This window comes from Colossoma macropomum, unplaced genomic scaffold (assembly GCF_904425465.1).
Source record: "Colossoma macropomum unplaced genomic scaffold, Colossoma_macropomum, whole genome shotgun sequence".
In the NCBI taxonomy this organism is placed as follows: domain Eukaryota; kingdom Metazoa; phylum Chordata; class Actinopteri; order Characiformes; family Serrasalmidae; genus Colossoma; species Colossoma macropomum.
This window is the reverse complement of record NW_023494785.1, coordinates 24,463,706-24,486,975: the sequence shown is the minus strand read 5'-3', so window position 1 is coordinate 24,486,975 and position 23,270 is coordinate 24,463,706. Positions and strand designations below refer to the sequence as shown.

Here is a 23,270-nt window from a genome sequence, read left to right as displayed (position 1 = left end):
AATGTGAGAAGGTTAAAGATTGGCCTGCATTATTTTGAACAAAATAATTGTTGGATTACTTGAATACCTTGAATCTATAACACACCCATATCAAACTATGACTGGTCATGATCATCAGAGCACAACCTTATGTGCTTTCAGTACTACGAAAGCCAATATCACAATAAAGATAACCAAATACTTAACTGAGCTGGGCAATATAACGTCATCATAGTGCTGTTCTGAAAGAACAGTTCAAAGTCAACAAACAAGAGATAAAAATGGCAAAAATAAAAAGTTCCCTTTCTAGAAGTGATGTGTCAGTCTGGTTAATGTTTACTGTGTAAGGTTCTCTTTGATGTAATGTAAAGAGAACAAAGCAGAACAGAACAGCTGAATCAGATGTCAGGTGTGTAGGATATTTTTAGTACCTGTACTCAGGAAGCATGATTTCAATATATTAATGTTTATTAAAATGTCAATATCTGATACACTGACACCATGCTATATTTGAAAAGTGTTATTAAAAAAGTCATTAATGTGATATTAAATATTACCACTATCACACAGCACTATGTAGAGCCCCTAGAGAAGGGGGCCCCTGTAACACTTGCTAGTGATTTTCACACAGTGTGAAATGTACCGTGTTTAACAGTGGGTTAAACTGAGTTCACAAAGGTTAAGGACAGACAGTCCACTCATGCTGTTTGAGTCAACATAAGGTGTAATCTGTGCATGGCACACAGAGGACAGCAGTAAGAAAGCGGAGCTCATTGCACACTCCCGACTGGTAATACAGACAGAAAACTGCGGAAACCGCTTTGCAAGGACAGTCTTTTAAACTGCCAGTGAAGGCATGTTATTTTTTTTCAACCTTTTGTTATTCAAACCAGGGTCAATAAGAGTGAACTTTTACTGTTCAAGGCCACCTAAAAGGACAGAGAAGAGGTGTAGCTCACTGGCCTTCCTTTTTTGGCACAGTAGCAGCAGCAAAGCTCAATGTAAGTGTATAGTCTGCTAAGAAACAAACCAGCAGACCCACTAAAATATGTAATGTATATATTTTTCTTAAAAACATATATAAATACAGTGCCCTTCACAAATATTGGCACCCCTAGTAATCATGAGCAAAATGAGCTGTAATAATATTCTTAATTGCGTATTCTTCTGATCTTTCATTCAAAATGTTAGCAAAAATCTAACTTAAGGTGTAGTGATTCAAAGAAGTAAAAACTAAACCATGTCTAAATAAATATTTTTCTTAAATCTGTGTGTGCCACACTTGTTGGCACCACTAGAAATTCTTAAGAGTGAAATGTAACTGAAGTATATTCCCATTCATAATTTATGTTTTAAAGATCACCTGAAGCAATTAGGAACACTTAAAATTGTCAGCTATGACTTCCAGATTCCCTGGAGACGATATAAGCAATGAAGGCCTTCCCTTGTTCATCCATCATTATGAGAAAGACTAGAGAATACAGCAATAATGTGTGACAAAAAATTATTGAGCTGCACAAGTCAGGAAATGGCTACAAGAAAATAGCTAAACGGACAAAAAGTGGACAAAGAATCTCCAAGAATCACAGATGGGAAATTGCAGAAAGTAGTTAGGTCTTGGGGTCACAACATCTCCCAAATCACAAAAAACACCTGTGTAACCACAGCTTGTTTGGGGTGGGTTGCCAGACAAAGGCCTCTGCCGTCAAGAACCAGCAAACTCAAGCTCCTACAGTTTGCCACACGTTACTAGAACCTTCAGCAGGACCGTGTTCTGTAGTCAAATGAGACCAAAATAGAGGTTTTTGGCAACAAACACCAGAGGTGAGTTAGGTCAGGTGGACACAAAGACAGCCATGCAGAAAAGTACCTCATCCCCACTGTGAAGTATTGTGGTGGTTCTGTGATACTGTGGGGCTGTTTTTCTTCCAAAGACCCTGGACAATTTATTCAGATACATGGAAATCACAGAATCCATCAGGTACCAGCGGAAATAAAATCAAAACCTGACTGCCAAAGCCCGAAGCTTAAACTGGGCTGTACTTTGGATCTTCCAGCAGAACAATGATCCAAAGCATGCTTCAAAATCAACACTGACCACAGAATTAAGGTTTTGCCATGGCCACCCCAGTCCAATCTCAGAATCTTCAAGATAACTGCTACTAGGCTAGTTTTTTTAGCTATGCAACACACTCCTGTTCATTTTTATAGATAATGGTAAGCAGCGTCAAACACCAAACTTTTGTCACCAACATACTTCTTTAAAGGTAATTCTGGATATAAGAGTGACTGGACTTCTAGCAAGCTGATGTGCCAGGAAAGCACATAATACACTTGAGCCAAGAATGCCATGCACTCTCAGAAAACTCAAATATGGTAACAAACACATTCTGCTCTCAAAATGCAGATATCAGCACATTCTGTTTCCCATCAGGGACATAATTGTCTGTTTACCTCATTTCTTGATGAACTCCATCACATGCACTTAAAAGAAGGTCAAAGTGCTGCGAGTTTCCTGAGGACAGAGCTAAACAACACAAGCCAACACACACCGGCTGTGAAAGCTGTTAAAACACCCTGCTCATTAGACTAGGTCTCGTATAATTCAAAACAGCTGCAGACTGTAGCTGTACCCGGCCTAAAATATCTCCAGATAATCACTGTCATCTGGACCTGTGCCCCTGGAGGAGAACAGAGTGCATGGACACTGTTTCTGTCCAAATGAGTGAATGACTGTTGTGTTTATTGTGTGTTGTGTTGTTGTGTGTAAATGCGTGACTAACGTTGATTCTTTCAGCTTGACCAGGTCAGTCTATCATCAACCCCTGGTTTTAATACACTGACAATAAAAGTGTTCTGCGGTCAAAGTTAAGGAATCGCAATAAAGCAGTTAAATTCTTGTTGATTCTACATGATACCAAGGTCGGTCTGCTTAGCTCATTTTTTTAGCTAACATTTTCAGACTCTTTGAATTTCTGATTTACACAAGCACACAGCCAGCAAGATGACCCCGTGCACCCTGTATGGCTCCTGCACCGGTTTACTTTCACAGAGCCAAGCTGATGGCTACCAGATGTCCAGGCTGTGAGGCCAGGGCCCAATAGCTAACACAACAGGGGCCTTGTGTCTCTTGTAGCAGTAAGGAGTAGGCAAGGAGCTGTTAGTTAACTCCTGCCGGGAACAGGATAACAGACTGAAGAGACAGAGAGAGAGAGAGAGAGAGAGAGAGAGAGAGAGAATGAGAGAGAGAGAGAGAGGGACAAAGACAAAGACAGAGAGACAGAGAGACCGAGAGAGAGAGAGAGAGAGAGAGAGAGAGAGAGAGAGAGAGAGAGAGAGAGAGAGAGAGAGAGAGGGCGCACGAGAGTGCTCTGGACATCCTACCAAAATAACCCCAGCAGAGAGAGACAAAGATCAGTGAATTCCCAACACTGAAATCAGATCAGATTCAACGGTTTTTGTCCATTCCTACATTTTAGTTTTGTACTCACTTTCCATATAACCAACGTTTGGGCCGAATTCTCAGACCGAGATAAAGCTGAAGTCTAGACTGAAAACTTCTCAACAATATTAAAATACATATATACACTACAATTTAGTCTTAAAGTTTAATACATGTCCCGGAAACCTACCCTTTTCATACACTACTGTATTTGTACTTGGTAGGTCAAGTAAGAATTAAAAAAAAACTGTCTACTGCCATACTAAAAAAATATTAGGTTCACCAAGTCATCTGCTGAAAGTGTTGGGAATGACTTCACAGTCAGTATCTTCAGTTAGTGTGGTTGGACTGACATCTAGTGGCTGGCAAGCCTGCTCTCAAGACTTACACCAGGCACCTGTCTAACAAAGCAGGATTTCTTGCTTAGCAAGCTAACTTAAAACATAGTTATGGCTATATCCCTGGATTTTCTATGTCACGACAGCAGATCACTGGGATACATTGCCAGAGGACTTGTGCTGCATGCTGGTTATGTCTGGACATCAGAAATTAACTTGTTTTATAGTACACATGCAATCAGCACACAAAAAAGGCAATGTCATAACAACCCCCTAGCTACCACTTCCTCATGTGACATCCAGTCACATAAAAAAATACTGCTTTTCAGTGGAGCTTACATAAATAAGAAATATATTCTTCAATTACTATAAAGTCAAAGGCACCACGGTAAACATAGTGACTGTGACAAGCGCTGCCTTTCTCATTATAACTTCTCTACATATTTACACTGTACGATTTCTTCCTCCTGAGAAGCATCAGCTCGACTCTTACTCGAAGTTCCACATTGGCTGTTTTTCATAACTGCCATGTCTTCATGTGCACACACACAGTGATTAATCTCAGTTTGAATATTCAAACCTGAGTTAACATAGAAAATTCTAAATGACTCCCTAACTGTGGTATTCAGCTACCTACCTTTGCTCCCTAACCACTAACTAAACCATGAGTTAAACACAGCTGCACTTGTAAGGTTTTGTGACTGAGCCAAGGGAACCCTACTTTCTGTACCTTATGAAACAGATCCCAGGGGTGTCTAGCTCAGATCATACAGGGGCCCTAGTCCAGTACAATTTGGTCATTTCTCTTTGCAAAACTCACCTAACTTATCAATTCAATTCATCACTTAGTTACCAGGTTACCCGAAAAACTTTTTACTGACAAAAGGTAGTAAATCCATCCACTTTGCACACATCTCATTTAAATTATCATTTCAAATCACAAACAATTTTGTCACCTGTTAATTAGCCAACATTATGCAGGCGGAGACAGTAATCTAGTATAACTAGATTCATACTGCAGGTGGAGTACTGGGAGTGTGCATGGATGTGTTGGTTTCCACAGGTACCTGTCATTTTGTAGCCGCTTGCAGCCAGCTGACCAGCCATGTACTCTCCGTCTGAGCTGTTGTGCGAGCAGCCCCATGTCCTCATCCACACCTTCTGTGTGCCTGGGATCACACTGGCAAGAGCAAACATCCACATTTAAAAAGCCGATCAACACAGAGAAACCATTTTTGAATGATTTATACTGCAAGAAAAAAAAATTACTGAATGAACAGCTTATAAGCAACGCAAGTTAGGTTTTCTGGGTCTCTTCTCAACCACTAGATGGCGATATCATCCTCTATATCAGGCTTGGGAACTTGTGTGTCTTTAAAAGCCAAGGTAAAATAAATAAAAATGATTAGAGTTATAGTTACACTGTTTGAAAAAATAAGTTGCTCATACCCAAAGCTTTGTTAAACAGCCACACTAAAGCAAAGGTAGTTTGTTTATACAGCATATTTCATACACAAATGCAATTTAAAGTGCTTTCTAAAGAATATTCATAGACAAAAGACAGCATCTTAGTGTGTATTTTATTTATTTATGTTTTTGTTTATTTATTGAATGAAGCAATAATATTATTATAAATTTGGACACACTGCACACCCAGATTTCTCATAAAATGCAAAGTGATTCATTGACTGAGGTCAGAAGGAACGATACTCACCACCTTTCACTGTAGTTGCTATTCTGCTCTCACTTGGTTAGTAACTTTGCTAACTTTTGTGTTGTAGGCACATTTTGAATCTGACCGATTACAATTAAGTTAACACAGAAAATCTGCACGAAAAATATTCTCAATCAGAGCCTATGAATACAATGTAATTATATTACCAAAATACCTTTATATTATTTGAGTTTTTATTTTTGTGTTTTGTATTGTATTTATCTTATTACAATAGTAATGTCAGTCATCTAAAATATGTCAAAATATGTGAAACGTCTAACAAAGGCAAGAAAGACATCCAGTACTTTAAAATCTGTGACAGGCCCAGAGAAGTACATGTCAGCAATAGTTCCTGACCAAAAACTAGTCACAATTATTTACACGCGCTTATTACTGTGCATTTAGGTCTATTTTAGCAGTAAGCTAGAATTACAAACGTAGCTTTTGGAAATGCAGTTCATAGACAAATACTCTGACCAGTTTGTATAACCCTGTCCTGCAGAAAGAAAGTTACATTTCGAAAGTTTAAATTTCCTTTTAAATCTTTGCTTTTCCTTCTGAAATTGACTGAAATGGGATACACAGTGTCAATAGTTGCATCCACAGTCAGGTGTCCACAATGAAGTCTCACCTGTCCGCTTGCAGCTCCTCAGCAGGAGGTTGCTCCTTTCGCCTCCGCACCCGGGGAACGACGCTCTGCCTGGAGAACTCCCGCTGAAAGGAGGTCGGGTCATGACTGGCCACCATGTCCTCGATGTCATCAACGAAGGGCTCACAAGCAGACAGCATACTGATCTGTTCTGAACATAAAATGAAATTCTCACGGGTAAAGTCACAACAGTTTAGTCAGCTAACTTGTTGTTTAAACTGAAATCAGATTAATTGCCATGAACTATATTAGTCCAAAAATACTGGTTTGATTTCTAACAGTTAGGGTTGTCACGATTCTGAGACCAAGACCGAAACATCCAGGGTCTCGTGTCGCTGTTCCAGAAGACAAAACCTGCCCCCTTACCCCCAACCCCACAACCTCAACCCCAACCCACGGCCCCCCTGGTGCAGCCTGTTGAGCTCTCATTACATTACTAATGTAAAAAAATGAATTTCATTTCACAATTAACCCTACAACTAGTAGTGCGCGATGTACCGGCTGAATTTCTTTTTACGGTGTATCGGCTTTGTCGTTACTATTATACTAGTATGTACATAAATGCAGACAACACAAAAACATAAACACAGTGTAAAACACACCGATTCTCTCACCTCTCATGTAGTGAGTTGCAGCCTGAGGTAAGTTAATCCAGTTTATTGTCAAAGGAGCAGATATCAGATTGTACTGAGTTAATGAGTTAAAGGGAGAAAAGGGAGTGGAGGTAAAAGCCAATCTCTTGGAGTTGGCCATTAGCCATTAGCCTAGCATGGAGACTTGCTGGCTATCTGTGTGCGGCACTGCTCCCTCAGCCAGCTTCTTTAGGCATCACTGCAGTTTCAGCCTACAAGCCTCTAAAACAGAAAGCGTGACCAGCTTGTGATGTTTGCTAAATGCTAGCGGCATCTGATAGTCATATATTAGAGCATAAGAGACGCACACACGACACAAATGACCTTGTAAAGCCCAAAGTGGCTTCTCTGAGTGGGACAAAGCTGAAGTTTGCTTTTTATTTACCATTTTCAAATTTTGCTTTTAACTGACAAAACATAAATAAACTACACTGTGAAATATATATTGACACAGTCAGTAATCTTAATTATACCATGATATAAAATTTTGCACATATCGCCTACTACTAACTATAACACATGTAATTCACAAAATTAATACACTATTTATTTATTTATTTACATAGTTAATTTATGCAAAGTTACATTAATTTACCATGTTCTTTAGTGTTTTTCTCTTTAATGTTGCAAATTGGTGATGATTTTTAAAACCCAGAGTTGTTCCCACAAAACAAGCAAACAAAAAAAACCCTAGGTATGAATCAAGGATCGAAAATCGAGGTCTGAACCGAACCGTGGATTTGGAAAATCACTACACTCCTACTAATGGTATAGATTACAGACAGCAAAGGTGAAGCTGAAGACCACAGCTGGTGAGTCAGCCTGAATTCCTCTAAAATATTTAAATACAACACAGCACATTTTATACTAATCGTTAAATAAGACTGTTGAACCTCAAAAGCTCTAAGCTAATAAGGTAACATAACACATAAACATCGTCTACATTGTCTACATCCATTGCCCTGGACAGAGAAAAGGCTTAACTGTTCAAGTCTAACATATTAGTCTGTCCTATAGTGCTACAGCTAAAGTACAGATAGGTAAGATAGGAAGGTAACCTTAGTATCAGAACATGTATTGCAGACATTGTGATACTGGCATGTTTTCAATATTTCTTTATATTATGGTACAGAAGTCTACTAACCTAGTTAAGCTAAGTTAGGCTAGTTACTCACACATCAGCACGAGCTGTAACAGTTAGGTTAGCAGTCAGTCAGCTTTGTGTTTTGACAACATGCTGTTGTTTTGCAACACCATATTGTTCCAAACATTTGTTTGTTATCTAAACATTTTGTTGTTATCCAGCTCAGAGTAAATGAAGCAGGTAGTCACTGGCTAACACTCCTCTAGCATGCTGGACCCGCGTGTGCGTTCAAAACAAACCGCTTCAAACAGCCAAAACACAAACACTTACTTCAGAAACAGTAAACTGGAGCAGGAAACGGTCGAAATCCAATCAAATTCAGTCGAAGAGCAGTCTGAATGGCGAAATATGTCGGTTTTCCTTGTTTTTCTAAGTTTTATCTGTTAGCCATGGTGAAAAGCGACCCGACGCGACTACGGCATGAGCGAGAGGACAAAACTCGTTTTCAGAACGACCTGCTGCTCCGACTGAACGCGCTTACAGCGCCAACATGAAACCAAAGAAGAGACTCAACCAAGCACGCGCTGACTGAGTGGTTATATATTCGGGATAAAGGTACAGCTATTACAGGATCGTCTAAACCATCGCTTTAATGTCCCTTATTTTTATGGTGCCAAGTGATCATCTGTAACATTTCACTATGGTCATGGAAAAAGTGTACTTGTAAACGTAGCATTATTATAGATAGATAGATAGAAAGACGTAAACAAATATTTCTTTGTGACCAAAGACTAAACATTTTAAAAACAATGTTTTGTTATGAAACATTTTCTCTGCTGCGTACTAACATAACACATAATATTTAGTTATTTATTTATTAAACATACAATATTCAGAGTCCAGTATACTGGACGTTTGGACCTGGGCTCAGGAAATATGAGAGTCTTTGAAAAATGGACATCTTTATTATCACTAACATAACAAAGCAAGCACTGAACTTTTTCTGTGTTTACTGTTTGAACAACTGCATAAAAAAGTTTCTGAACTCTTGGACCTGTCTGGACATCTGCAGGAATGGCTCCTAAAATATTAAATCATTTTCATAATAATTTTATATCATAATAATAAACAAAAAACCTTTTGCGTATACACTGATTTACTTTATTATATCTAAAAGGAACAAATGGCTGAAACACTTGAGGTCACTGAGGAAAAAACAAGCTGTTTCCCACAAGTCTTGTGTAGTGAGGTGCAGCCTGAGGTAAGTCACATAATTATGACATAAATGTAATATTAATTAGATGTAATGTAATATTGTTTAGATTTATATGTAATATGAAACATATTACATACATTTTATGCACCAGCCTAGTGCTGTAGACAGAAATGACATTTCTGAAACGGAAAGCGTTCAGTTTTTAGTTTGGGTATGTTATCCTGATGATAATAAATATATTCATTTTTCAAAATCTTGCAGATTTAATGTGCTTAATTCCAGTGTTAAGTATACTAGACAGTAAAATCCACTAAAATCACTAAACAATAATATTATCCACAATTCACAGAACATCATCTAGTATCACTCCTAAATACACATTAGATTCTGCTTTTAACTAAATAAACAAAATTCCTGAATGATTGTGTTTTGCAATGCATAAGTCTGTTATACTTATCAAAGCATAATTTACTACAGATCACTGGACAATAAACTTTATCTCAAAATGTGTGTATATAGAAATAAATAGCTACTAGTCTCTCTTTTACCTTTCACAAGAGGGACCTTCTAGAAGGACATACATATTAAAACATTAATGAAATAAATACAGGATGATTTAGGAACAGTGTTTTGTTTGGTTTTGGAGGCGGTGAGCATCTGTCTCTTTAGCTGCTGTATTTGTTTGTGATTATGGTGAGATAAAAAAGAAAATATTCTATTAAATGACCAATCAATACAAAGACTGAGTTCTGTAGAAACATGTATAAATGAGTGTGGTGACGCATTCACGTCTATTGACCTAGAATACTTGGGGAAAAAATGTCCATGTGGTTCAGCAGGTTCACACAGCTGTGGCGCAGTCTGGCCTAAAGCTGAAAATATGTTTTAATAGTATTAAATGAGCAAGCTGTTCAGGCCTCTTTTTTTCTCAAAGATGATGAAGAGAGACACAGAGCTGGTGCTGAAGTCAGTCTCCTCAAGACTGATAACACAGTCATGAAACTCACCTACCAGCCCAGTTTTCTCTTTAGCTTCACTTATATTTCATTCTCTTCTCTGTTCATCAAACTCCCTTTCTACCTAAATTCCTCTAATATGAGATTTTCAGATATTAAATCTTCATCCTCCTTTTCTTCAACATATAGATTTTCCTCTCAAACATCTTTAATTCATCAGGAAGTGAATTCCATATGTTAACACCTTGTAGGGGTAAAAACTGTTTGACACAGTGATGTTTTGTGACAGTGAGTCTTGCCGTTTCCCACAGCAAGGTAGCCTCCAAGACCCCAATGCAGAGTTTTTTCATTTACATCCCAGAAATAGGCTAAATTTGGTCAGAGGTTTACAACAGTAGAGAAATGTCCTGTCTACTTCTACCCTGTAAAGCACTGCATGTTGAAGTTACACAGACTGCTTTAAGACAATCTTCAGTTAAGTCCAAGAGCTTCAACCACAAGCATTTCATACAAGAGAAGAATAAAGACAGTAATGAGACTGAAGGTGAATTATTGGCAGTTTACTGACAATACATTGGTTGTAGATAGAAATCATGTTAACTTCATACATTTTTAGTCATCTTCTGACAGCTGATAGATTACAAGTTTTCCTTTTTCATCAATCTCTTTTCTTCTTAGTTGTCCCTCAACTAGTGTCTATACTGATCGTGTTACTGGTTTCCTGAATACACTCACTAACACAGGAGCCGATTAAATATTCAGTCCAATGTAACTGAATTTTAATGAATTACATAAATGTGAAATGAGTGAATGTGCTTTTGCAATAAAATAGATATTGTCGAAAATATCTCCAAAAAGTAACTTTACAGGAGAAGGAATAAACGCAATTTAACATTATGTTAAGAAAGACAAAATAGAGATACAAGGTTTTGTCTTAAGAGCAACATGTTTTGTTGTTTTTTTCCTCAAGACAGATGTTATTACTGTAACTGTAATAAACACTCTCAGAACAACAGGGCACATATGCTGTCTCCCCTCAAGGGTTAGACTTCAGTACCTTTACAGAACATCACTGAAATGTTTTAAATAATTGGAGCAGTTAAAAAGTTACTTAGAGTTCTGATCCAATATAATTCTTTTAGTTTTGGATGTTTGTGTCCATATGGAGGGACTGCTCTGACCACATATGCCAACTCCACCATAAATACATTGGCTAAAAAAGGTCTTGGAAAGAAACACTTTTCAGAATTCTAAAGGACAAACAAGGGTAGTGTTAATAATATTCACAAAATACAGAGATTAGTAAGTAAGCAATTTACCAATATGACAGTATTGCTTGTGATCTAGATTTGTTTCTTTCTATTTCAAAAGGTAGCTTCTCTGAACAAGACTGAAGTCAGATGGCCATTAGCAGTCTGGAGAGTTTAGACTATTACTAAAAAGAAACATTCAAAACTCATCACAGTGATTTAAAAACACAACATTTCAGATCCAGAATTATTGAATCATTATATACAAACTGTCAATTTTGTGTCTTTTTTGTTTTAAATACACTCACTGAGCACTTTATCAGGTACACCTACCTTGGATCTACAGTCACTGCCCATTTTATCAGCTTCACTTACCATATAGATGCCCTTTGTAGTTCTGCCATTACAGATTGTGGTCTGTCTGTTTCTTTGCATGATTTGTCATCCCACCTTTACATTTGCAATGGTCAGAACCAGTATGCGAAATACCCCTTGGTATTTGGGGGGTCCCATGTTCGCTGACTGCTAACTCATTCGCTGGCACTGATGATAGTTTCAATGACAACAAAACATTTGGTTTAATAATTCCTTTTTAGGAAATAGTCTATTCTAGTTTGGTAGTGTTGTCCACAAATTAACTGAGATCTTTCACATTTCCTCTTTTGTCATCGGTTTGTTAAATAACAATTTCTACCAGTTGGGCAAGTTTTTATTGCTACAGTATATTGCAAATTTCTTCAGAGGTATTCCGGCCATAGCTACAGTTGCGAGGCTATGACGGACCATCTGGGTGAACCAATTTCTTACAGCCCCACCCTGAGGCAGAACAGTGCTGCATCTCTAGTTAGTTACGAACACGAAAGACAGAAGCTCACCGATTGTAGCTGAAGCAGCTAAACAATGACCTTACCCTGAATTACTGGAATCAGTTTTCCCTAACAGACAGCATAACATCATAATAAGTTTATTTCCAGGCACCCCCAAGAATTCAGGGTGGCCAAAAGGTTAATCCAGGTGTTTTTAAACACCTCAGTGTCACTGCTGGACTGAGTGGAGCCCACCAACCAAAAACATCCAGCCAACAGTGTCCTTTGTGCGGCGTCCTGTGACCACTGATGAAGGACTGGAGGATGACCAACACAAATTGTGCAGCAGCAGATGAGCTACTGTCTAAAGTCTTGCATGCACAAGATGGACCAACAAGGTAGGAGACTCTAGAGTGGACAGTAAATGGACAAAGTGTTTAAAAACCCCAGCAGCACTGCTGTGTCTAATCTACTTATACCAGCGCAACACACACTAACACACCACCACCACATCAGTGTTACTGCTTTGCTGAGAATGATGCACCACCCAAATAACACCTGCTCTGTGGTCGTCCCTGGGGTGGGTTCTGACCATTGATGAAAAGGGTAAAGGTGAGATAACAAATTATGCAAAGAAACAGATGGACTACAGTCTGTAATTGTAGAACTACAAAGTGCATCTATATAGCAAGTGGAGCTGATAAAATGGGCAATATGTAGATACAAGGTAAGAGTACCTAATAAAGTACTCAGTCTGTATATTGACATTCACTAGTTGCATGGTCCAAACTTCCATTTACAGAAAAATCTATACAAATAAATACAAAATAAACACGATCAGTAGACTACAAGAATGTTTTTTTTATTTTACAGTTATTCCCAGTTGAATGTTTGTTATTAGTCTTTCATAAGAGTGTTTATCAATTATTTTTAAAAAATCATGAATATATCAAATATAATTATGAATTAAAATGTATTAAATACATCACTGGCTGCTTTATAAGGAATACAAGAGGGCTTCAGGGGGGCCCTTTAAGTCCAGTGCAGAATTTTCATTTTTTTATTCATTTTTTTAAAAATAAATCATATATAACATGCCTGATTATGTTAAAAGAGAAAATAATATTTTATTTTATTATAAAATTAATTTTAAAAAGTCCATGTGAGAAATATGTTTATTTAGATTGAGTGTGGCTTATTTGGGGCTCATTTTCCCCTGATATAAATAGATATATTGAGTCTTTACAGAGGCAAACGTTAATAATAATTTCTCTCAATTATGTTTTGTTTTTTGTGCCAAAGCCTCAAGGTTGGCTGGCCCACCCCATACAGTCCCAAATATATCCTTTTCAGTTCTCAGGGCCTCCTCCAGAGAAAGTTCTCTCCCAGACACCACCACCTTCTTCACAGCCCTGATTACAGGAGCAGATCCCTTTGTGAACTGGCTCAGCCACTGCTCTGCCTCCACCAGGGAACTGCCTTCACCAAGAGGAGAACTCAACACTTCATCAACTAGTCCAATCTGCCTCCCCAAATGTGGATCAACTTTTTTTGCACCACCAAGCAATTTCAGGGCATTCTGGCTGCCAACAATTCGGACAAGCCTTGCTGCACCACCCCATCCAGGCACCAAGCCCATGTGTTTATGGACGAATTGGATCACAGCATCAGATGTCATCAACCTGCCAACAGAAATATGATTTTTATTTTCAAATATAAACTCCATCTACTGCAACATTCACTATATGTACAAAAGCCAATGTTTCTTCTGAAATAAAGAGTCTTAATAGGGACTTTGCCCCCCCTTTTGCTGCAGTAACAGCCTCTACTCCTTTGAGAAGGCTTTACACTAAATGTTGGAACATTGCTGTGAGGATTGATTGCATTCAACCACAACAGCATTAGTGAGGCCAGGTACTGATGTTGGATGATTATTTCAGAACACAAAATGCTTCTTCCAAAGGTGTTAGACAGTGCATCCTGTTCTACTGCCATCTTTCTCTATGGAAATTACACAAAGTGTGCACAACTCAGTGCAACTTAAGCTAGCTGAAATCACTAATTAGAAGAGGTGTAGTAATTTACCTGAAGTCACAGGCAGTAGTGAGTTCTGCCCCTCCACCCAAAGCCTTTCCCTCAACCAAAGCCACAGAGATGAGGGGCAACCTAAACTGAGAGAGAAAAGTAAGCTCTGATATATAACAACTTTAGTTCTACATGGAAGCAATTTTGAACAGAAGCTGTCACTTGGTGAAGGCCAACCTAAGCAGTCTTGTTAGAGTCTTCTGCATGAACATACACATTTTCATGCCATCCTGAAAAGAAAAAAAAATCAGTTTACTTTTATGCATACAAAACTTAAAAGACATAAAAGACAGTTATTATCCAGACTTAAAACAGCCAGAAAAGAAGACAGAGAAAAATGGTAAATGAAATGTGAGACACAATAAGGAAGACGTTTTAGGTTCAGGTTTATAATGTTTGGATGTAATTGCATTTGATCATGTTTCTGAAACTTGGTAAACTCTGCAGTAAGATATCTGAATGAATTACTAAATGGAGGCATCTCTGATTACAGTCATATGCAAAAGTTTGAACATCCCTGGTCAAATTTCATCTTTTGATGATTTTCTAAGTGAAAATAAGTTACACACATCCTCTACAGAGAACACACTTCTGCACATTTTAGTGCACAATTATTGTTCATTTGCTGAATTTAACACATCATATGTATACACATATAATAAAATATGGTGCAAAAGTTATGGCACATTTTATATATTTATGTTTTTCTTTTTCCAACATGTTAAACTCAACAAATAAAAAGAAACTGTGCACTGAAATTTACAGAAAGACGTCATATATAAGTCTTTTCTTTATAAAGGATGTGTTAATTTATTTTCACATTAGAAAAGCAAAAAAACATGTCATTTGGGTGTTCCAACTTTTCCATTTGACAGCATATAATTGACAAATTTAGTTAAGAATTAGGGATGAACGATTTGGGGATAATATCTAATAGAGCTTTTTCTCACTAATATTGTGACTGCAAGTTAAATTGCAACTGTTTTCTGTAAATTTAAGTCCGGGCCTGTGTTTTGGCCAAGAAGACCAGCAGATTCACTTTATCTGGCTTGAGCTTTGAGCTTTATAGTGCACGAGACTGCCAGCTAATTGTGGTTGTCAGGTTTATAGCACATGTGTGTTTGGTTGCTTCTGATGGGTCTAACTCATCTAGTTCATGAGCTCTGTGTTATTAGGTTAAATTTCTTCACTTATTTCATAAGACAATGTTGTTGATAATGTAATTAAATATAATTAAAATTGCATCAAATCTTGCTTGAATTGCAGCTCTTGATTTGTAAACTGCACTCTTGTAAACTGTGATTTCAGTGTAAAAACGATTAATCTTTTAACATTATTAAGAACGATACCTGCGGGTTTGATATTGCTCTGACTGCATTCAGGTCAGATCCAGAGCAGAACGTTCCAGCAGCCCCTTGCACAATTAGGCCTTTTCCTTCTGTCCAAGTCTCCAGCTCACTCACTCGTTCCTCCAGCTCTAGCATCATGCTGCCTGGAAAAGAGACAGGCTAGAACAGACTAACAGTGCAATGGTGAAACATTCATGTCAGTATGAAAATGAATATTAAATGTCATGTCACATTATGTACCTGAGAAGGCATTCATTCGTGCAGGGTTATTGACTGTCATCACTGCAATGCCTGACTTTTCTTTCTGAAGATCTATGGAACCTCCTGGAAAGAGCTGGAGTTTCTGTCGAATCTCTTCCTCCTGAGGGCTGCTGGTGTTGGAGTAGAACGCCCTGCTCTGCTTGAAACACCTCCTCAAAGCATTTCGAGTGTTCTGGAGTAAGGGACGACTGGCAGCACACAAAGCCATTCTGCTGTCTGCTGTCTCTACTGAAATGGCACAGGACAAATAATATTGCTTGTAGCACTAAGTTCAAGGACATGACAGACAGTCAGCTTGAAATAAAATCCATGCATATTCATGCAATGGCACAAGGCTAACAGTAGTAAGTATCTACATCTAGATCATGTTCAACTAGAAAGATGAACATGACAACATTGGGCTTCATGCTGTTTGCACATAAACCGTATTGGTTACTTCTATAATTAAAGGTATTAATAAGGAGTTTGCATTCAGCCACAAGCATTAGTGAGATCAGGTACTGATGTTTGATTAATAATTTTGGATCACAAACGACACTAAAGATACATCTTCAGTACCTTTAGGTAGAAAACATAATTATACCATAATTCATTGCAATTCTTTATTTTAAACTGTAATGACTCTATACACCTTACCCTGGCCCTAGGCTTAGTATTTTGTTGTTCTGTTTCTCTGGAAAAGCCTTACTGAAGATTTATATTTGAACCTTAAGAAATTGTTGTACCTTTGAGGGTACATTTACATTGTTTGTACCTTGATTAACAAAAATGTACCTGCATAGTAACTACCTTTTTTTCCAGACAGTGCAGAAACTACTTTTCAGACAAAATATGCTACACTTAAAATGTGTTACATTTAAAAACTGTTATCCAAAACTATAAGAACTTATTATGCTTTCCTTGAAACGAATCATGTAGTAGGTCAGTGTTCTTTAGTACTGACAATATCCGCAATATGCTCAGAAAAGAATTTTATTACAATAACAACAGAATATCCCAAAGCCAAAACTGGGAGCTTTACACCCCTCTACTGACGCTTGGCCTTGCATCTGCTTCAGACATTCCTATTCACTTGGCAATATATAAGCTTTGTGTACACAACTAAATTAAATGTCTGTACCAGTTGTGGGCGCCCCTTAAAATAGCTAAGTTCACTGATTACAAGGGTGCATGAACATATTTGGACATATAGTGTACTCCACTGTTGTTCATTGCACTAAGTTGTAGCTTAAGTCACTGATGAAGAACAGAGCACAGAGACAGTTCTGCCAGTGGAAGACCTGTCACATCAGTGTGTATCTTACAGTATTTTACATTTTATAATTTATGCACATATTTTGGTTATTTCTACCTCCACAGCTCCGCCCTAAATAATGTGTTATTACAATGAAAAAGAGAAATCCTCATCCATTGTGAAGCACCACACTGTCAGTTAAACACTAAACACAAAACTAAACACACGTATACGCAGCCACTATGCAAAACAGAGTGTAGGCATTGTTAGGGATGAGCGGATGGATACTGAAGTCACACCACTTCTAATCCTGATGTTTCTTTTTGAGAATCGATCCTTACATGATAATTGATATTAGTTGTTGTTTTTAAGCAGCAAAATAAATATTCATCATTATTATTAGAAACTGATGGCAAAAAAATAAAAAATAAAATCACTGCATATAAGTGCGTAGTATACATTCTGAGGAAAAAAGAGTCAGCTGTCACTGAGACGGTGCTCTTCTTTTCATCTTCAGTACCTTTAGCTGGGGAACATAACTATCACAATCCATTGCGATTCTTTGTTTTAAACTGCACTGACTCTGTACATCTCATCTTTTCTGCAGGCTTTTCATTTTATTGTTCTGTTTTTAAACAATTATGCTATAAAAGTTTCAAATATGCACCTTTTCCCTGGAGAAAAAAAACTTAATTAAGGTACACAGTTGGACCTTAAGACGTTATTGTAGCTTTAAGGGGACAGTTTGTACCTCGATTAACAAAAATGTACCTGCACAGTAACTACCTTTTCTCTGACAGTGTTGGAACTACTTTTGAGTACTGAATTAGATATAATGAAAAAAGTTGTACATTTATGAAGAAACCTAACAAACGGGGGAAAAACTGTATATGTTAATGACAAAGTACCTTCTAAACTAACTACGCTCCATTTCCCCCCTGCTTATTTTCTTTCTATTTATTTATTCATCGGTGTTTGCCTCACCTTGCGTCCTTTCAACATGTTTGTTGTAATGCCACTTGTGTAGTATCACTTGTTTTATCTTTTCATTCCTTGATGTATTTTTATTGACTAATGTTCCTCTTTTTTGCACTGTAAGTTTTGTTGACTCTGTTCATCTAATATTAATGCAAACGTTGCAAATATAATTCTATACTACCTCTCACTGTAGAAATCACAAAGAAAGATCACAAAGCGTTTTAAAAGTATCAGTCAGTGTTAATATCGGGATATTAGCTTTGGTGCTACTTATCAGACCGAAATGTGACTGAATCGTCCCTGACTTCAGTCAATCAGGCGAGGAGCCCAGTCGAGCACTGAGCGCTGTGTCAGGTGTGTCAGCTGTGTAAACAGTAACTGAAACAGTCATCTTACCTGACACACTGTGTCAGCTCGACCTGAGAGGATCACCTTTCAGGAGATATGAGAACGACTCTGAGACCACCAGAGTAAACACAGCTTTCAGACTGTTGTAACAGCCGTTCACTAACAAAGCAGACAGACTGAGCGACCCTGTAGGACTCACCTCTTCTTGATGGTGGGGAAGCGGTCGCTCCAGTTGAAATGTGTATTACACCCCCTGCTGGACTGGAGTGTGAATGAAGACACCAGCAGTTGCTCCAACGTTTATCTTTATCCGAGTCATTAGGTACGGAGCCCCGTAGGGGTCACTAACGAGAAAAAAAATGTGAGGTGGAAAATCTGTCCCCGCAGTTTAGTAATCCGTACTCGCAGTTTATAAACTGTGCCCACGGAGCTGTAAACTTTACTCTCGGTTAGCTAAACTGTACCGATGGGTTTGTAAACTGTACTCTCGAATTTTATTTCCGTGGCCTCTTTCATCAGTTTTCCTAATTTTAGAAACTCTGCCCACAGTTTAGTTAGCTAACGTTAACTGTGCAAAGCACACGCTAACCTACCTCCCCCAGCTACGGTACAGGCCACATATAACTATTTTGAGAAAATGGAGAATTTTTTTGACATTTCTCAAAGAGCAAGCAGGGACGACACAACTGTGTCGACCTTTCGTGATGAAAAGATAAATTTTAGCAAGTAACGTTAACGTGAAATAAAGCATACATTACCAGAAAGTGGGTAGGTTATGTAACGGTGCTGTACCTTTCACATACACCCTTATCAATGGCTTTAACATTTAATGAAATTACACTTTAACCTTACTGCTCAGTTGGAGTGTTTTGTAGAAATGTATTATGTGAATGCACTCGTTTTTGCCTTTATTATCCCACCACGCCGCCAGCGACGACTGAATGGAGTCTCAGCCCGGAGAGCAGATTGCGTGTTTAAAAGGAATAACGTTAAGCTAAATCCTGTCTATGCAAGAATTGCTGGGTATTTATAGCCCGGTGAACAGTCGACGTTGAAATCGCGTAAATGAGCGTCATTTCAATGCAGTACATTTTACAAATCCATCGGTACAGTTTTGCTAATCGAGAGTACAGTTTACAAACCCGTGGGCACAGTTTATAAACTGAGAGTATTACTAAACTGCGGGGACAGATTTTCCTCGCAATTTTTTTTTCTCGTTAGTGACCCCTTAATAATCACTGCATCGCCTATTGAAGTGCTGCTGTTTTTCAGAATATGTTGTAGATGGTTCTATATAGAACCTTTCTGAAAAGGGTTCTATGTAGCACCAAAAAGGGCTCTTCTATTGTTACGATGTCAAGCTCTTAACAATAGAAGCATCCTTCTGGGTGCTATATAGAACACTTTTCAGAAAGGTTCTATATAGAACCATCTACAACACATTCTCCATCAATCTGAAGAACACTTTCACGATACAAAAGCCCTTTAATCATGCAAAGGATTCTTTGAGTGTTAATGGTTCTTTATAGAACCTTTTACTAAAGAACACTTGAAGAACCATTCTTTTTAAGAGTGTTGTTTTGAAATTTATTTTATTTTTATTTTTATTTTTTTTATAAGGTATCATGTCAATTAATGCTACTATATTTGTCTTATTGTCCTATTTGGCTTGTTTTTTTGGGGTTTTTTTTTTGTTTTTTTTTCATCCCTACAAGTGTATTTTGCCACTTGCACATACTGTTATTCTATAAAGCTATTTATTCAACATGGCTTGCCTGGTTAAATAAACTTTAAATAAAAATGAAAAACATCGTTATTTCTTGGCTTGTATTTCTGTTCTGTGATGTGGTAGCTTCACATAATTGCAGCAATGATTGTATTATGTATGTGGAAAATGTAATGTAGTGGAAAGATTGTACGATTTTAAATTGTATGTGACTTTGAAATTCAATGAAACTCTTTATAACCTCAAACAGGCTCCGGCCCTTCCTTTACTCTCCTAACTCTGCTGCCACGTCAGTTATTACATTCCAGATGTTGATTTGGCCTTCCTCATAGGGATCAACTCTCTCTCACTGCAGTGCTTGCTTAGCTGTTTGATCAGCACTCGTGTTTCCCTCCACTCCCTGATGTGATGGAATCCAGATGAACTTCACTGTAATCCTGAATGCCTCTATCCCTGCAGACTTGTGCAAAACTTCATTCAAAACATCCTGCCTGCCTGAAAGTTGATCAGTGACTCTTTTCATCCCTTTATCCTTAATTTATGAACTACAAATGCTGATTCCACATGACCTGACCGTTGGTGTTTTGATAGTACACACTGTAGTACACACTAATGCACCTCCAGTTAAGTGTCTGCTATGAAGAAGCATACTGGTTGCTGATCCTGGTCTAATATCAGAATTTACTGTTAGAAATTCTCAGCAACACATCATCTTAATGTCACTATGATCATAATTGTATATAAAAGAATTCATTATTAAATATGAATGTGTTCACACAATTTAACAAATTACAAATCAGTTTAGGGCTGAAACTGATGTTTCCACTAGAGGGCATCAGACACCACACATACCTGCTGGGGGAAACATTGCAGACCAGGTGGATTCAGGGACAACAGAAGTTTTTCTGTATATTTTTCCTTGTTTATGTCGAGCTATGTAATGGGATGAGTCTTAAATCCGTGTTTCTAATTTTCTTCCAGACAGGAGACGAATACTAAAAATACATTAAGGACGGAATACGAAGTTGCTCAGAGGTGTGTTTATTGCATGTCCTGAATGTAGGCTAGGCTATGTTTAGGCATTTGCCTCTTAACTCTTAAAGTAGAAACTGTGCTGTGGTTGAACATAGGTCTACTGCTGCTGATAGTCACTGATTATCTGCAGACAAAACACTGTCAGAAGGATTAAAAGACCCAGTAAGTAAGTTACTCTTCATGGATCAACTGAATTAGATTATTTTTTATTTGCTAGCACAAGCCTGATTGTAGTACTGCTCCGTAGTAAATAACATCCTATGCTTTATGACGCATTTGCCAGACCAGAGACTCCAAATACAGTCACTCATCACATCGACCACTAACCAGGCTGGCCTAGACTTTAATGTCAGAAGGACCCAGAGTTTGGTAATGTACTTTGTGTTAGATGCCTATTTGAGTGAGCTTTGCATACACAGTTATGCAGGCTGTGCATACTGGTTTATGTAAAAAAAATAAAAAATTCGGACAAAAATTGCTTCCTGACAAACGCTTTTTGCATAAGTATGCAATCCTTGTGCTGTGAAAGCTCAGAGTTTACATAGATCAAAGATATTGCCCTAACAAGGACACAATTGGCCTACTAATGGCCTCTAACTGTGAATTATTGAAAAACTTTCTGGATAAAAGCTTCTCCTAATTCAATTACTATGGGTCAGACTGTGAATCTGATGGAAAGCTGTGAAAATGATGACCAAAAAGCATTCTAGGGAAACAAAGTTAAAGACACAAACAAGACAGGAAAAAGCCACAAAACAATATCCAAGTGTTTGGATATCCCAGCAAGGACTATTGAATCAATTGTGTGGAAATGGAAGCAGCGTCATACCACCCAGGCACTGCCTAGACAAGGCCGTCCTTCAAAACTAAGTATCAGAGTAAGAATAGGACTTGGGAGGGAAGCCAGAGAGGCCAAAAAATCACACTGAAGGAGCTACAGAGTTCAGGGACTGGCGTAAAGGGGCACCACTCAACTACATCAAGAGCTCTGCATACAACGGGCCTGTATGGGAGGGTGGCTTGAAAGAAGAAAAATCTAAATGCTATCTGTGGCACAATCCTAACACTGCCCATTCCTCAACAAACACCATCCCAACAGTGAAGCATGGGGGTGGCAGAATCATGTTGTGCAGTTGCTTTTTCTCAGCAAGGACAGGGCATCTTGTTGAAACTGAGGAACAGATGGATGGTGGAAAATACAGGGAGATACTGCAAGACAACCTGCTTCAGTCTGTAATATTAAAGCTTGGGAGAAACTTCACCTTTCAGCAGGACAATGATCCAAAACACAAGGCTAAAACAACATGGGTGCTTGAACAGCAAAAAGGTGAATGGTTGAGAGCATATTGATCAGTTTCATTTGCAATCCAGACAAATTTGATGACTTTTGAGGGGGTTGAATACTTTTACAAGGCACCATATATGCTTTATGTGTACATTTTCTCAAAAGGGACTAATCCTTTTTCACTCTTTTGCTCTGACTCATAGTTTGATTTTTTTGAACATGGGGAACTTGACTAATTAAGCACAATATACATAAAGAAGTAAAACTGTAAATAGGCAAACATTAGATCTCTAAAGTAAACTTTCTTCCAGAATGTCTGTATCTCTGTGTATACACAGAATCTCTTCATCCTGTGCTGTTGGAGGAAGCAGTAAAATTTCCGTAATTTTTGTGAGTGAGGCATTACTGTTCTTATTTAGAAAAAGAAATTTAAAGAAAGAGGGTTAATCACTTCTGAGAAAATATAGAACAAAGGCTTATAAATGGATTTTTCATGAAGCCATTTTGAACTTACGGTGTAGCTTCAAGTATTGCACAAATAAATCATTCATAGGTTTGAAAAAAATGCAAGAATATGTAGTGACATTAAATAAAATCTAACATAATCTGTACATTCCCCAATATTTTAATGTGTTGTGGGCATTTTTTAATATCAAACCAGGGAAATATTGTGTTGTATTTATATCCAGTTAATATTTCAGCTAAGTTCAGTCATGACTGTAAGCCTATAAGCAGCATTTATCTCAATATTTAAGGTGTGATTTAAAACCTGTCGATACAAACTTTAAAATGTAACTAAAAAAGGAACTAGAGTGCAGCTTTAAAATTTGGCATGGTTGCCAAGTCTTCGGCTGATTTTTTCATGAGAATTCTGTTGTGACCAGACAGGATCTAGGTGAGTTG

The 23,270-nt window shown here is 37.9% G+C and overlaps 2 protein-coding genes and 1 long non-coding RNA gene across 7 annotated transcripts in view; 1 reads left to right on the top strand and 2 right to left on the bottom strand.

The window, feature by feature from the left end:
• The window catches only part of cdkal1 (CDK5 regulatory subunit associated protein 1-like 1), a 350,180-nt gene extending 341,839 nt beyond the window's left edge, over positions 1 to 8,341 (bottom strand). Inside the window, exons 1-3 of one of the 2 annotated variants that reach the window (XM_036588203.1) lie at positions 8,169 to 8,341; positions 6,105 to 6,273; positions 4,827 to 4,939 (exon numbers count right to left, since the gene is read on the bottom strand). In XM_036588203.1, coding sequence (XP_036444096.1) covers positions 4,827 to 4,939; positions 6,105 to 6,262 — 271 coding nt within the window. In that variant the 5' untranslated portion in view covers positions 6,263 to 6,273; positions 8,169 to 8,341. The remainder of the gene's footprint in view (positions 1 to 4,826; positions 4,940 to 6,104; positions 6,274 to 8,168) is intronic. The other variant, XM_036588209.1, reaches the window with a different exon arrangement.
• LOC118820111 lies at positions 7,525 to 13,623 on the top strand. 2 transcript variants are annotated; one of them, XR_005008225.1, is made up of 3 exons: positions 7,525 to 7,566; positions 9,016 to 9,099; positions 13,420 to 13,623. It is a non-coding gene; the product is annotated as an uncharacterized LOC118820111 (long non-coding RNA). The 2 variants fall into 2 exon arrangements; XR_005008226.1 differs by having other exon boundaries at positions 13,369 to 13,476.
• echdc1 (enoyl CoA hydratase domain containing 1) lies at positions 12,908 to 18,634 on the bottom strand. 3 transcript variants are annotated; one of them, XM_036588228.1, is made up of 6 exons: positions 18,521 to 18,634; positions 15,741 to 15,989; positions 15,501 to 15,643; positions 14,329 to 14,381; positions 14,152 to 14,232; positions 12,908 to 13,748 (listed from the first exon to the last, which is right to left on the bottom strand). In XM_036588228.1, the coding sequence occupies exons 2-6, from the start codon at positions 15,967 to 15,969 to the stop codon at positions 13,340 to 13,342; spliced, it is 915 nt and encodes a 304-aa protein (XP_036444121.1). In that variant the 5' UTR covers positions 15,970 to 15,989; positions 18,521 to 18,634; the 3' UTR covers positions 12,908 to 13,339. The 3 variants fall into 3 exon arrangements, with proteins under 3 accessions (XP_036444121.1, XP_036444113.1, XP_036444130.1); XM_036588220.1 differs by lacking the exon at positions 18,521 to 18,634 and adding an exon at positions 18,370 to 18,507; XM_036588237.1 differs by lacking the exon at positions 18,521 to 18,634 and having other exon boundaries at positions 15,501 to 15,659; positions 15,741 to 15,861.
• Between the last annotated feature and the right edge of the window lie 4,636 nt (positions 18,635 to 23,270).